The sequence below is a fragment of the Chlorocebus sabaeus genome, chromosome 20, assembly GCF_047675955.1.
Source record: "Chlorocebus sabaeus isolate Y175 chromosome 20, mChlSab1.0.hap1, whole genome shotgun sequence".
Taxonomy (NCBI): Eukaryota; Metazoa; Chordata; class Mammalia; order Primates; family Cercopithecidae; genus Chlorocebus; species Chlorocebus sabaeus.
Genome location: NC_132923.1, coordinates 124549690 through 124565920, shown reverse-complemented (window position 1 = coordinate 124565920; position 16231 = coordinate 124549690). Strand labels below are relative to the sequence as shown.

Sequence of the window (16231 nt, the reverse complement as noted above, 5' to 3'; positions counted from 1 at the left end):
ACCAGTATGACCTCTTAATTTGATTACATCTGCAAAGACATAATTTTCAAATAAGGTGACATACACGCTTCTGCGTGGTTATGACTTTTTTTTTTTTTTTTTTTTGGGAAGGGAGGACACCATTCAACCCAGTGTACCTAGTAACATTCCATGCTACTTTTCCCAACTCTTAGCTAACTCCTCATCCCGAATATGTATTCATCCACATGTACCAATACTGCCCCTACCCCACACATCCGGTGTTCCAGTTATACAGATAGACTCACTGTTCCCTGAAGATATCAGGCCTTTTGTACAGTCGCCCTTCCATATCCTCAGGTTCCATATCCATGATTCTACCAACAGAAGATCAAAAATACTCCCCCTCTGGCTGGGTGCAGTGGCTCACGCCTGTAATCCCAGCACTTTGGGAGGCCGAGGCGGGCAGATCGCCTGAGCTCACTAATTCCAGACCTGTCTGGGAAACATGGTGAAACCCCATCTCTGTTAAAAATAAAAAAATTAGCCGGGCGTGGTGGCGCATGCCTGTAATCCCAGCTACTCAGGAGGCCGAGGCAGGAGAATCACTTGAACCTGGGAGATGGAGGTTGCAGTGAGCCAAGATCGTGCCGTTGTACTGCAACCTGGGCAACAAGAGTGAAACTCCATCTCAAAAAAAAAAAAAAAAAAAAAGAAAATTCACAGAATCTCTGGGACACATTTAAAGCAGTGTGTAGAGGGAAATTTATAGCACTAAATGCCCACAAGAAAAAGCTGGAAAGATCTAAAATTGACACTCTAACATCACAATTAAAAGAACTAGAGAAGCAAGAACAAACACATTCAAAAGCTAGCAGAAGGCAAGAAATAACTAAGATCAGAGCAGAACTGAAGGAGATAGAGACACAAAAAACCCTCCAAAAAATCATAGAATCCAGGAGTTGGTTTTTTGAAAAGATCAACAAAATTGATAGACCGCCAGCAAGACTAATAAAGAAGAGAGAAGAATCAAATAGACGCAATAAAAAATGATAAAGGGGATATCACCACCGACCCCACAGAAATACAAACTACCATCAGAGAATACTATGAACACCTCTATGCAAATAAACTAGAAAATCTAGAAGAAATGGATAATTTCCTGGACACTTACAGTCTCCCAAGACTAAACCAGGAAGAAGCTGAATCCCTGAATAGACCAATAGCAGGCTCTGAAATTGAGGCAATAATTAATAGCCTACCAACCAAAAAAAGTCCAGGACCAGATGGATTCACAGCTGAATTCTACCAGAGGTATAAGGAGGAGCTGGTACCATTCCTTCTGAAACTATTCCAATCAATAGAAAAAGAGGGAATCCTCCCTAACTCATTTTATGAGGCCAACATCATCCTGATACCAAAGCCTGGCAGAGATACAACAAAAAAAGAGAATTTTAGACCAATATCCCTGATGAACATTGATGCAAAAATCCTCAATAAAATACTGGCAAACCGGATCCAGCAGCACATCAAAAAGCTTATCCACCATGATCAAGTGGGCTTCATCCCTGGGATGCAAGGCTGGTTCAACATACGCAAATCAATAAACGTAATCCAGCACATAAACAGAACCAAAGACAAAAACCACACGATTATCTCAATAGATGCAGAAAAGGCCTTTGACAAAATTCAACAGCCCTTCATGCTAAAAACTCTCAATAAATTCGGTATTGATGGAACGTATCTCAAAATCATAAGAGCTATTTATGGCAAACCCACAGCCAATATCATACTGAATGGGCAAAAACTGGAAAAATTCCCTTTGAAAACTGGCACAAGACAGGGATGCCCTTTCTCACCACTCCTATTCAACATAGTGTTGGAAGTTCTGGTTAGGGCAGTCAGGCAAGAGAAAGAAATAAAGGGTATTCAGTTAGGAAAAGAGGAAGTCAAATTGTCCCCGTTTGCAGATGACATGATTGTATATTTAGAAAACCCCATTGTCTCAGCCCAAAATCTCCTTAAGCTGATAAGCAACTTCAGCAAAGTCTCAGGATACAAAATTAATGTGCAAAAATCACAAGCATTCTTATATACCAGTAACAGACAAACAGAGAGCCAAATCATTAATGAACTTCCATTCACAATTGCTTCAAAGAGAATAAAATACCTAGGAATCCAACTTACAAGGGATGTAAAGGACCTCTTCAAGGAGAACTACAAACCACTGCTCAGTGAAATAAAAGAGGACATAAACAAATGGAAGAACATACTCATGGATAGGAAGAATCAATATCGTGAAAATGGCCATACTGCCCAAGGTAATTTATAGATTCAATGCCATCCCTATCAAGCTACCAATGAGTTTCTTCACAGAATTGGAAAAAAACTGCTTTAAAGTTCATATGGAACCAAAAAAGAGCCCGCATCTCCAAGACAATCCTAAGTCAAAAGAACAAAGCTGGAGGCATCACGCTACCTGACTTCAAACTATACTACAAGGCTACAGTAACCAAAACAGCATGGTACTGGTACCAAAACAGAGATATAGACCAATGGAACAGAACAGAGTCCTCAGAAATAATACCACACATCTACAGCCATCTGATCTTTGAGAAACCTGAGAAAAACAAGAAATGGGGAAAGAATTCCCTATTTAATAAATGGTGCTGGGATAATTGGCTAGCTATAAGTAGAAAGCTGAAACTGGATCCTTTCCTTATTCCTTATACGAAAATTAATTCAAGATGGATTAGAGACGTAAATGTTAGACCTAATACCATAAAAACCCTAGAAGAAAACCTAGGTAATACCATTCAGGACATAGGCGTGGGCAAGGACTTCATGTCTAAAACACCAAAAGCAACGGCAGCAAAAGCCGAAATTGACAAATGGGATCTGATTAAACTAAAGAGCTTGTGCACAGCAAAAGAAACTACCATCAGAGTGAACAGGCAACCTACAGAATGGGAGAAAATTTTTGCAATCTACTCATCTGACAAAGGGCTAATATCCAGAACCTACAAAGAACTCAAACAAATTTACAAGAAAAAAACAAACAACCCCATCCAAAAGTGGGCAAAGGATATGAATAGACATTTCTCAAAAGAAGACATTCATACAGCCAACAGACACATGAGAAAATGCTCATCATCACTGGCCATCAGAGAAATGCAAATCAAAACCACAATGAGATACCATCTCACACCAGTTAGAATGGCAATCATTAAAAAGTCAGGAAACAACAGGTGCTGGAGAGGATGTGGAGAAATAGGAACACTTTTACACTGTTGGTGGGATTGTAAACTAGTTCAACTATTATGGAAAACAGTATGGCGATTCCTGAAGGATCTAGAACTAGAAGTACCATATGACCCAGCCATCCCATTACTGGGTATATACCCAAAGGATTATAAATCATGCTGCTATAAAGACACATGCACACGTATGTTTATTGCAACACTATTCACAATAGCAAAGACTTGGAATCAACCGAAATGTCCATCAGTGACAGACTGGATTAAGAAAATGTGGCACGTATACACCATGGAATACTATGCAGCCATAAAAAAGGATGAGTTTGTGTCCTTTGTAGGGACATGGATGCAGCTGGAAACCATCATTCTCAGCAAACTATCGCAAGAACAGACAACCAAACACCGCATGTTCTCACTCATAGGTGGGAACTGAACAATGAGATCACTTGGACTCGGGAAGGGGAACATCACACACCGGGGCCTATCACGGGGAGAGGGGAGGGAGGAGGGATTGCATTGGGAGTTATACCTGATGTAAATGACGAGTTGATGGGTGCTGACGAGTTGATGGGTGCAGCACACCAACATGGCACAAGTATACATATGTAACAAACCTGCACGTTATGCACATGTACCCTAGAACTTAAAGTATAATTAAAAAAAAAAAAGAAAATTCAGTATAACAATGATTTACATAGCATTTACATTGTATGAGGTATTGTAAGTGATCTAGAGAGGATTTAAAGTGTACAGGGAGGATATATGGGTAGGTTATATGCAAATACTATGCCATTTTAAGAGACTTGAGCATTTGCAGATTTTTGTATCTTTGGGGTTCCTGGAACCAACTCCCTGTGGATACTGAGGGAGGACTGTATGGTTGACCCAGCCCTTTCCTCCCACCTGAAACTTTTACATCTTTCGACGGTCATCTGCACAGTGACATTTTCTTGTTTGCTCATAGCATCGTATAGATTTTTCTTCTGCTTCTCTCTGTGTCATTAAAATTATGTATTTGCATGTTTGTATCCCCAGTTAGCTAGATTTTGAACTCTGTAAGAGCAGAAGCATGTTTTGAGTTATATATCCACAGCACCTTGTAAAGTACCTGACACGTGATTTTTTACAAATAGTTTGTTGAATGAATGACATTCACGAAGAAAGACAGTCATCCTGTTTTCTTCTTTGTCTTTTTTACCTCAGGTACAGAAACTAATGCGGAAAAAGCAATTAGACGTAGCAGAATTTAGCATCTATTGGGATGTCGATTGCACTTTACTGGGCGATTTGCCTCAGGTGGAGTTACAGGTATGATTTCGGCAGGGGACTTTGTTGCAAGACAGCATGGAAGGGAAGTGGCGTAGGATCATTGCCGTGGAGGCTTTTGTCTCCTGCATCTGATTCCCATGCCCACCCACTGTTCCTCTAAAGCCATTCGCTCTCAAGTGTGTTTGCTTGAGGTACTTGATATGTATGTGACTTTGAACAATTTATAGTGCTTTGTTTTGTGTATGTTTTAAATTTATACTAGACTATAGGTTTCTTTGGTTTATTTTATTCAACTAAAGCTATGTTTTTAAGATGTTGCTGTTTGTACTTCCAATTCATTGCTCTGACTACTGCATAGTATTCCATTGTTTGCATGTGCATGTAACATAGTTATGCATCTAGATTTTTCCCATCATTTATTTATTTATTTTTGTAGAGGTGGGGTCTCGCTCTGTTGTCCAGGCTGGTCTTAAACTCTTGTGCTCAAGCAATCCTCCCGCTTGGCCTCCCAAAGTGCTGGGATTATAGGCATGAGCCCCCACACCCAGCCTAGGCATCCAGATTTGAAATGAACAGAGCACCAGCACTGAATCTTAAAGAGGAGCTTTCTTACCGCATTTATGTTTAAACTTCACTTTGGTGGCATTCCCTTAAGCGATATTTAAAAAGTCATAAATCATCAGATATAAAATATTGTTTGTGAAGAATTAAAAAGCATCTCAGTTTAATCTTTTCTCTTTTCTTTCTTTTTTTTTTTGAGATAGAGTCTCGCCCTGTCGCCCAGGCTGGAGTGCAGTGGCGCAATCTTGGCTCACTGTGATCTTTACCTCCTGGATGCAAGCAATTCTCCTGCCTCAGCCTCCCCAGTAGCTGGGTTTACAGGCGCCCACCGCCATGCCCAGCTAATGTTTATATTTTTAGTAGAGATGGGATTTCACCGTGTTGGCCAGGCCAGGCTGGTCTCGAACTCCTGACCTGAAGTGATCCTCCCGCCTTGGCCTCCCAAAGTGTTGGGATTACAGGTGTGAGCCACCACACCCAGCCAGTTTAATCTTTCTATAAATAATTTATAGGTGGTTTAAGTGAAATGGGGGAAAATAGCTCATTTTTTCCCCCCACCTAGGGTTATCCTTCGCTTGGATACTATTGTACATGATGATTTTTTTCTTCTTTTTTTTTTTTTGAGATGGCATCTCACTCTGTTGCCCGGGCTGGAGTACAGTGGTGTGATCTTGGCTCACTTCAACCTCCACCTCCAGGGTTTAAGTGATTCTCCTGCCTCAGCCTCCCGAGTAGCTGGGATTACAGGTGCATGCCACCATGTCCGGCTAATTTTTGTATTTTTAGTAGAGACGGGGTTTCGCCGTGTTGGCCAGGCTGGTCTCGAACTCCTGACCTCAGGTGATCCACCTGCCTCGGCCTCACAAAGTGCTGGGATTACAGGTGTGAGTCACCATACCCGGCTGGTTTTTGTTTTAATTAGATTACATAAACACTGTATCCATACAGTAAAACAATATGCAGCTATAAATAATAAAGGTAAAGATCTTTATGACTGTGTAATAGTCTCTAAGATATAGTATGAAGTTAAACTAAGGTAAAAACAGCATTTATAGCATTTGTTGAAGAAAACAGAAAATTACAGATGTCTCTGCATGTGTACAGAATGGGTTGGGTGGGAGACATGAGAAGCTGGTGCCATTGGTTGCCTCTGAGGAGGTAAGTGGGTGGCTGGGGATGAGGCCAGGAAAGAGATTTCACCTTTTTTTCCCTTTAAAATTTTAAACCATGTGAGTGTATTACCTATTAAGAAATATAAAGGCTGGGTATGGTAGCTCACACCTGTAATCCCAGCACTTTGGGAGGCCAAGGTGGGCGGATCATGAGGTCAGGAGATCGAGACTATCCTGGCCAACATGGTGAAACCCTGTCTGTACTAAAAATATAAAAATTAGCTGGGCATGGTGGTGCGTGCCTGTAATCCCAGCTACTCGAGAGGCGGAAGCAGGAAAATCGCTTGAACCAGGGAGTCGGAGGTTGCAGTGGGCTGAGATTGCGTCATTGCACTCCAGCCTGGCAACACAGCAAGACTCGTCTCAAAAAAAAAAAGAAGAAAAGAAAAAAGAAATATAAATAAAAAATATAAAATACTAGAGAGTTTTATAACCCAGTTTTATAGTGTTTTTGGATTTCGATACAATACACTGTTGATTAGATAACATACCAACATGTTACTTGATCCTAAAAACATTTGCTGTTGGCCAGGCCCGGTGACTCACGCCTGTAATCCCGGCACTTTGGGAGGCGGGAGGATCACTTGAGCCTAGGGGTTCAAGACCAGGCAGGGCAATATAGTGAGATCCTGTCCTCATATAAAAAGAATAAAAATGAATAAAAACAAAACAGACAAAAACATTTGCTGCTGTGACACAGCCTGTGACTGTGCTCCACTGTTTGTCATAAAACCCCAACATTGTAAAAGAGTGACTCCCAGACGGAAAGCCATTCTGAGCAGAGCAGGTGTTCTTGTGACACACAGGAGGCCATGGCCAGGAGCATGGAGAGTCGCAGCCATCACTACGTCCTGGAGCCTGTGTTTGCATCTGCTCTTTTGAAGAGAAACTGCTCCAAGAAGCCCCTGCGGTCTCGGCACAGTCCCCGTATTGATTGTGATATTCAGCTGGAGACCATTCCCTTGAAACTCTCTCAGGTATGCCCTTTCTTCTCAGTGGCATCTACTTACTGTCACACTGGTGACTGCGGTGAAAGTCTTGATATTAATGTATCCTCACCAGGAAAGAAAGTTCACCTGAGACTATTTCCCTCCAGACCAAAATTGTGTTAGGTATAAAACTCACTATCTGTTATGTAGTTAAAATAGGTTGATCTCAGGTTAGTTTTTTTTTTTTTTTAATTAGTTGGTGGTATGGATTGGAAAGGAGGCTAGTTTTGTTTTGATATTTTTAAGAGCTGAACAAAAAATACAAGCGATACGGCAATGCATAGGCTTAACTGTCAGTGTTCAGAGAAATATGCCACTTGATGCTGATATTTTGGTGTTTCAGTTTGCACTGGGTTTCAATTCAGTGGATCAACTAATGGGAATTGTTCTTGTTAGATATAGGTCTTAACTGAGTAAAAGAAAAAGCAATTCTAACCTAGTATCTCTTAACCTCTAATAAAAAGCTGCAATACCGGCAAATCATGGAATTCCTCAAGGAGCTGGAACGAAAGGAGAGGCAGGTGAAGTTCCGAAGGTGGAAACCCAAAGTGGCGATATCTAAGAAGTAAGGGCTTCTCGGTGTGGTCATGAAATACATTTGGGAGTCTGTTCTTATTATGTACATAGATCAGAAATATGCCTCACTCTCCTTTACCCTTGTTTGGAGATAAAAGTACAATTGATTTTTTCTGGTCCTTGGAATGCCATTCCCGTTGTTTATCATTGTTAATATTCTTTCTGTATATTTATTTGGTGTCATCAGCTTGTTGTTAGACTGAGTGTAGTAAAATTCAGAGGATCCTCTCAGTCTTGTTTAGCAAGTAGGCTGATGTTGCTCTGGTGGGATCTGGTGTGTATTAAAATACTTTAAATATTCTTTGAACCTACTTCCCTGTGTGTTTTCTCCCAGGTTGTTTGGTCAACATTTACATAGTACTCTTTGCAGCCTCCATAGCAAAACTGAATCCTGTTTTCGTGTTGCAGTGATAAACTTGACCAGTCTGATATAATAAAACTTTTTAAAGATCCTATGTAGTTCTATGTGTTTAGTTAGAAGTATTCAATTAAAAATCTTTAGTAGTCACGTCCTTGGTAATTATCTTAAGATGGTATTTACCTTATAGTCAGCCCTCAGTATTCTGTCAGTGGAGGGGATGGATATTAAAATTCAAACCAATTGAGAACTATGTTATTGATAAATAAATTTGGGATCTATTATTTGATGTTCTTTGGCAGATTTGCCTTCTCCACCTAGTGGGTTTAATATTAAGATGAGCCTAATATATAAACTGGTGGCTGACAAGAGAAAAGGTGTCTCAGGAGAGGAGTGGGGTTATGTGGATTGTCCTGGATTGGTAGCCTTTTCGTTGCTTTTGTTGTAAGAAGTGATGACATTGTTATGGACTATTTCAGCTGCCGAGAATGGTGGTATTTTGCTTTGAATGCTAACTTATATGAGATCAGAGAGCAGAGGAAACGCTGCACCTGGGACTTTATGTTGCACCGTGCTCGCGATGCTGTATCTTACACTGACAAGTATTTCAACAAGTTAAAAGGAGGCCTGCTGTCCGCAGATGACAAGGTAAGTGGACTGTGGTCTTGTGTGTCTTGTCTTATTCACAAGGTAAGAATGTTCTCTCAACGACTAAAGAAAATGGGATCTGTGAAGTAAGGAAGCCCCATGCCAAAGTGGCTAAATTTTACAGGATAGAATTGGTCTTAGTAGGGTGAGAACAAAGCCAGGAGCATCTTCCACACTCCGCTGCCCGAGGAGAGCCTGGCCACGGGATAGGAGGAAGAAAAGACACCATGGTCCTGCTATGACTCTGTGCCCACACGCCTGCGCCCCAGCTCGAGGGACTGTTTCATGCCGTCACCCGCCTCTCTTCAAAGCCTGATCCGAGTCCTAATTCTTTTACTTCAAAGTCTGTAATCTCTGTGAACTTTGGCCTCTGTTTTCTGTAATCCCAGTGGACTTGATTGACCTTGGGTATTTAGGTGGTAGAGGCTAGGCAGAAAGGGTGAAGTACGTGGTGAAGGCAAGCTCATGTTTTAGTTAATAGTAGGGTTAAAGGCCCTTAGAATGCCGCCTCCCGGAGCCCTGGCATGGGACCCCACCCCTTCTCTAGCTGCCTGCCTGCTCTCACGGGGGAAGGTATTGGGGATTGCTTTGCTGCTGGTTTGGTTTCAGTTTTGTGAGCATCAATTTTTGCAGTAGCAGCTTAGACTGTTTCCAGGATTTTGGCTCAGGTACTGCCCCTTAACTAACCATTTGTTTAGTAGACTCTTCCAAGCACAAAGGAATACTTTTCCCTTCAGCACCTGCTGTGTGGTCACTGAGGGCAATGCTGAATCCCTAGTGGTTAGCACCTCTCCTGCCAGCACCCTGAGGCTGTGGCCCACTCCCTTTGCTAATGCTTTTATCATCAGTGTCAGACATGGTTACTGATGCAGGAACCTTATGAGAAGGATAAAATAAACCAGACGTTGTGGATGATTTTTCTTTTCTTTTCTTTTTTTTTTTTTTTTTTTGAGACAAGGTAAGGCTCTATTGTCTAGGCTGGAATACAGGGGCGTGATCATGCTCACTGCAACCTCTGCCCACCGGGCTCAAGCCATTCTCCCACCTCAGCCTCCCAAGTAGCTGGGACTATAGGCCTGCATCACAACTGTCTAATTTTTTATTTTTTGTAGAGATGGGGTTTCACCCTTCTGCCCAGGCTGGTCTTGAACTCATGAGCTTAAGTGATCCGCCTGCCTCAGCCTCCACTGCCCCCAGCCTACCCTTTTTTTTTCTGAGACAGGATCTCCTTCTGTCATCCATGCTGGAGTTCAGTGGTGCAATCTTGGCTCACTGCAACCTCAGCCTCCTTGGCTGAAGGGATCCTCCCACCTCAGCCTCCTGAGTAGTTGTGCATCACCATACCCGGCTAAGTTTTGTATCTTTTATAGAAACAGGGTTTCACTATGTTGCCCAGGCTGATCTGGAACTCCTGGGCTCAAGCAGTTTGCCCGCTTTGACCTCCCAAAGTGCTAGGATTACAGACCTGAGCCACTGCGCGCAGCCCTTGGATGATTGTCTTAAAGACACAAGCAAAGACATAGAGGGAGAGAAAATCTCATTTACAACTGAGATGAGCAAGTAAATATAAACACGTAAAATCTCCTTTTTTCTTAATGTTACGGTGTAAGAAGCAGTTCAGGACAGCTAATTTTGCTTTTAAAAAATGTAGCTGGGTGTCATGGTTCTTTCCTAACTAGTGTGAAACAAGTGAAAATGACCACGTTCTTGCTAATTTCCTACATGAATTGTAAAAGAACTGGAGCCTGCACACTTCCTGTGGAAACTTGGTCCTGGGTTTCAGGAAGAGCGATAACTAGGCTGCTTACTGCTCATCTGAGCTAATACATGTGGAAGCCCTTTGTAAATGGGGTCAGTGCTATTCAAAATGTGGGTGCTGCAACAGTCCATACGCTTTCATGATTCTTAAAACTGAGTAATGCTCTTCATTCCCTCTCCATTCACCATTCATCTCAGATATGAAACTTGTTAGTGATTTTTTTTTCCCCCTTCTTTCATAGAGCTCAATTTCTGGAGAATTGTTAGTGATGTTTTTAAGACCAAATGACACCTACTGGATTATATGGAAAGCTGCTTAAGCCAGAAACAGCAATCATGGAACTATTTATCTTGTTTCTTGGCCTTCAGTGGAAATGCAGGGGACCAGAGAGTTTCCTGTGCTGTACTTTTAGTGGCTTGTGAGGGTGTCCAGTGTCTCTGGATGTACAACATTTGTGTTTTTGTTTATTTGCTTTTGTTTTCACCCAAACAGGAGGAAATGTGTCGGATTGAAGAGGAACAGAGCTTTGAGGAATTGAAGATTTTGCGTGAACTGGTTCATGATCGATTTCACAAACAAGAAGAACTAGCAGAGGTAAGAAATCCTCTACAAGAGGATTTGTTCAGACCCAGCACACCCCGAGTGCTACAGTTTTGATGTGCTTATGCTCCTGTGGGGGAAACAGAAGCATAGCACAGCTTGCTTTTATCTTTGAGTACTCATCTTTGCTCCTTTGTGATTGACACAGAGTCTGCGGGAGCCTCAGTTTGATTCTCCAGGAGCCTCTCCGGGAGACCCAGAACCTGGTGGAGGCAGTGGGATGCTGCAGTATCTTCAGTCCTGGTTTCCTGGATGGGGTGGCTGGTACGGGCAGCAAACCCCAGAAGGGAATGTGGTTGAGGGACTGTCAGCAGAGCAACAGGAGCAGTGGATTCCCGAAGAGATCCTGGGTACGGTGGGAGCTGGCCTTCACTTGATTCAAACAAATTGGTCTGTTATTTGTGCAACAGCTTGTGGTATTTTTCAAATTTAACAAAAGTAGATATTTGGAAAACAGTTTATATTCATAGAGGCTAAGGGAAGAAATATTTCATTTGTAACTTCATGACTAAATGTACATATTAATGCAGTTTCAGATAGAGCTGAGAGGCAGAGGTTGTAAAAGAGCTAAATTTGAACAAGTTCAACAATTTTAAACTCTGAAATTTGAATACCAGTCTAGAGCCTCTCTTAAACCTGCAGTGTCCGATATCTGGCCATAGGCACAAATGGCTACTAAAATTTAATTCAGATTGAATACAAGTAAAAATTTAATTTCTTAATTGCATTAGCACATTAGCCACGTGTGCTCCCAGTGCTCGGTAGCCACATGTGGTTAGTGGCCACTGTACTGGACATCACAGATGTAGACCATTTCACCATACTGGGCAGCACTGCTTTGTACCATCCCTTATCATGAATCTTATCCTTCCTGGTTTGATAATAAGTTGATAAGATCCCTTAAAAAACAATTAGGGTTGTTTTACATTAGGAAATACTATAAAACAGTCACCCATGACTTTGGAGTTCTTCCTTAACACAGGGAAAAATATTAAATAAACATCATCATAACCGTGGTCAGTCTGCTTGCTGGTGCTTTTTTATTCTTCCATGTTTTTTCTTACAGTCTTTTCTCCCTTACCATTTAGGCACCGAGGAGTTTTTTGACCCCACTGCAGATGCCTCGTGTATGAACACATATACAAAGCGAGATCATGTCTTTGCCAAACTGAATTTGCAGTTGCAGCGAGGTACAGTGACTCTGTTACACAAGGAGCAAGGAACTCCTCAAATGAATGAAAGTGCTTTCATGCAGCTCGAGTTTTCAGGTACACTGCCCCTAAGAAACTACCTGCCACTGTTGTCTCTCTGTGGGCCAATGTCCAGGCGATTCTCATTATTCGCTGTAGTGAATAGTGTAGTGAATAGTCTAGAAAGTCAGTGCAAAAACTGTATTACCCAATGTGGAACCATTGCTCTTAGGGGAACTACTGGGTTAGGTTCATGTGAACCTCTGGTCATAACGTTCATCAACTGATCAGTACCTAACCTTATTTTTAAAATGTGTGTCTGTATTTAAAGACATTTAATATAGATATACAGATAGTCCTCGACTTAGGATACTTTGACTTTGGATTTTTCGACTTTACAAGTGGCACAAAAGTGCTACACATTCAGTAGAAGTCATACTTCGGATTTTGAAATTTGATCTTTTCCTGGACTAGAGGTAGGTAGTATGATATTCTCTGAAGATGCTGGGCAGCAACAGTGAGCCACAGCTCCCAGTCAGCCATGCGATCGTGAGGTAAGCAGCTAATAGTCTACAGTGGACTGTGTTGCTAGATGATTTTGCCTACCTGTAGGCTAATGTAAGTGTTCTGAGCACTTTTAAGGTGGGCTAGGCCAAGCTGTGATGTTCAGTAGGTTAGGTGTATGAAATGCATTTTTGACTTACGATATTTTCTTTCTTTTCTTTTTTCTTTTCTTTTTTCTTTTCTTTTCTTTTCTTTTCTTTTCTTTTCTTTTCTTTTCTTTTCTTTTTTTTCTTTTTTTTGAGATAGAGTCTTGCTCTGTCGCCTAGGCTGGCGTGCAGTGGCGTGATCTCAGCTCACTGCAACCTCTACCTCTTGGGTTCAAGCAGTTTTCCCACCTCAGCCTCCTGAATAGCTGGGAGTACAGGTGCGCGCCACCATGCCCAGCTAATTTTTGTATTTTTAGTGGAGACAGGGTTTCGCCATGTTGGCTAGGCTGGTCTTGAACTCCTGACCTCAAGCAATCTGCCCTCCTCGGGTTCCCAAAGTGCCGGGATTACAGGCGTGAGCCATTGTGCTCAGCTGACTTATGATATTTTCAACTTATGGTGGGTTTATCATAACTCCATCCTAAGTCGAGGAGCCTTGTGTTACTGATTTATTAACATTGAACTCATGGCCTATAGCACTATGACTCATGCCTGAATGAAGTTTCTCTAATACTCATTTTTTTTTTTTTTGAGACGGAGTCTCGCTTTGTCGCCCAGGCTGGAGTGCTGTGGCGCAATCTCGACTCACTGCAAGCTCTGCCTCCTGGGTTCACGCCATTCTCCTGCCTCAACCTCCCAAGTAGCTGGGACTACAGGCGCCCACCACCACTCCTGGCTAATTATTTTTGTATTTTTAGTAGAGACGGGGTTTCACTGTGTTAGCCAGGATGGTCTTGATCTCCTGACCTCGTGATCTGCCCGCCTCAGCCTCCCAAAGTGTTGGGATTACAGGCGTGAGCCACCACGCCTGGCCTCATATTATTTTTGTAACGCACAGCACAGTCTTCTTGCACTCAGGACCACTAGACAGCACTTTAGCACTAGGGGGTTGTTTTAAACAGTGAAACCGCAAGCAAAAAGCACAGAAGCATGAAAAACATGGCTCTAAATAGAAGACCATGGGAAGGATGTTTGTTCACAGTGTGAGAGCTGAAACGAGGAGGCAGAGCGTTGCCTTGTTTGAACTCAGGTGGGAATGTGCACATCAGGCGGCTTGAATTTTTTTCTGCTCTGTGAGTGTCTGAATGACTGACAGAGTGCCATGAGGATTAATTTTGGGGTTACAAATTTTAGCAAGTAAGCAAATGTGCAAATATGGAATCTGTGAATAATGAGGATGGACTGGACATTATTTGCCTTCTTTTTGTGACTTTGAATTAAAGGTGTATAAATATGCAGATGTTGGTTTGGAGATCTCACAAATATTTTTATTTCAGTCCATAAAACAGTAACTTATTTGAGATTCCTCAGTAGTTGAAGAAGGACAAATGATTTTTTTTTTTTTAAAAGCCAGTTTGTTTGACTTCATACTGTAGAAAATTGAGCTGTCATAAACTTAGTATTAACTAGCAGATTACTTGAACTGAATTGAAAAGGCGCTATTTAAAATTCATTCTGCTGGGAAACTTCTAACGGTCTTTGTATGTTTAGATAGCTGAATAGATACAGGCACACTTCATTTTATTGCACTTTGCCTGATTGCACTTCATAGACACTGCAGTTTTTACAAATTGAAGATTTGAAAATGAGCAAGTCTACAGGTGCCATTTTTCCAACAGCATGTGGTCACTTTGTGTCTCTGTGTCACATTTTGGTAATTTGCCCAACATTTCAGACTTTTCCATGATTATTCTGTTAGGGTGATCTGATTTGTAATGTTGTTATTTTATTTGTTTTGGAGTGCCATGAACCATGCCCATCAAAGATGGTAACTGTAAATACTGTGTATGTTCCAGCTGTTTCACCGACTGGCCATTTCCTTGTCTCTTTTCCTCTCCTCGGGCCTCCCTATTACCTGAGACACAATGTTGAAATTTGGTTAATTAAGAAACCTACAATGGCTTCTAAATGTTCAGGTGAAAGGAAGAGTCACATGTCTCTCATTTTAAATCAGAAACTAAATGTGCACATGTCTCACTTTAAATCAAAAGCTAAACGTGATTAAGCTTAGTGAGGAAGACATGTCGAAAGCTGAGATAGGCCAAAAGCTAGGCCACTTGTGCCAAACAGTTAGCCAAGTTGTGAATGCAAAGGAAAAGTTCTTGAAGGAAATTATTAATAAAAGTGTTACTGCAGCAAACACACGAATGATCAGAAAGCAAAACAGCCTTACTGCTGCAATGAAGAAAGTTTGAATGGTCTGGATAGAAGATCAAGCAGCCACAGCCTTCCCTTAAGCCAAAGCCTAAAGCACAGCAAGACCTTAACTCATTTCAGTTCTGGGAAGGCTGAGAGAGGAGAGGAAACTGCAGAAGAAGAGTTTGAAGCTCGCAGAGGTTGGTTCATGAATTTGAAGGAAAGAAGCCATCTCTATAACATGAAAGTGCAAGGCGAAGCAGCCAGTGCTGATGGGGAAGCTGCAGCAAGTTATCCAGAAGATCCAGCTAAGATCCTTGCTATACTAAATGACAGATTTTCATTGTAGATGAAAAAGCCTGCTATTGGAAGAAGATGCCATCTAGGACTTTTCATAGCTAGAGAGGAGAAGTCAATGCCTGGCTTCAGAACTTCAAAGGACAGGCTGACTCTCTTGTTAGGGGCCAGTGCAGCTGGTGACTTTAAGTTGCTGATTTACCTTTCTGAAAATCCCAGGGCCCTTAAGAATTATGCTCAATCTCCTCTGCTTGTGTTCTATCAATGGAGCAACAAAGCTTGGATGATGACAGCACATCTGTTTATAGCATGGTTTACTGAAGATTTTAAGGCTGCTATTGAGACCTACTGCTCAGAAAAAAAGATTCCTTTCAAAATATTACTGCTCGTGGATAATGCATCCAGTCACCCAAGACCTCTGCTGGGAGAAGTATAAAGAAATTGGTGTTGTTTTCATGCCTGCTAACACAGCATCTATTCTGCAGCCCATGGATCCAGGAGTAATTTCAGCTTTCAAGTTTGTTTGTTTCTCTAATTAATTACTTAATTTATTCAGAGATGAGCTCTCACTTTGTTGGCCAGGGTGGTCTCAAACTCCTGGCCTTAGATGATCCTCCTGCTTCAGCCCCCCAAAGTGCTGGGATTACAGGTGTGAGTCACCACTCCCAGCCTCAACTTTTATTATTTAAGGAATACATTTCATAGGCTATAGCTGCCATAAATAGTTATTCCTCTGATGGACCTGAGTAAA

General features: G+C 41.7%; 1 protein-coding gene across 4 annotated transcripts in view; it reads left to right on the top strand.

The window, feature by feature from the left end:
• VPS13D (vacuolar protein sorting 13 homolog D) overlaps positions 1–16231 on the top strand; it is a 289932-nt gene that overhangs the window by 22972 nt on the left and 250729 nt on the right. For all 4 annotated transcript variants that reach the window (XM_007980502.3, XM_007980501.3, XM_007980500.3 and 1 more), the window contains exons 7-13: positions 4419–4523; positions 7024–7194; positions 7671–7771; positions 8620–8788; positions 11040–11141; positions 11296–11497; positions 12236–12415. In XM_007980502.3, the coding sequence (XP_007978693.3) occupies positions 4419–4523; positions 7024–7194; positions 7671–7771; positions 8620–8788; positions 11040–11141; positions 11296–11497; positions 12236–12415 (1030 nt within the window). The remainder of the gene's footprint in view (positions 1–4418; positions 4524–7023; positions 7195–7670; positions 7772–8619; positions 8789–11039; positions 11142–11295; positions 11498–12235; positions 12416–16231) is intronic.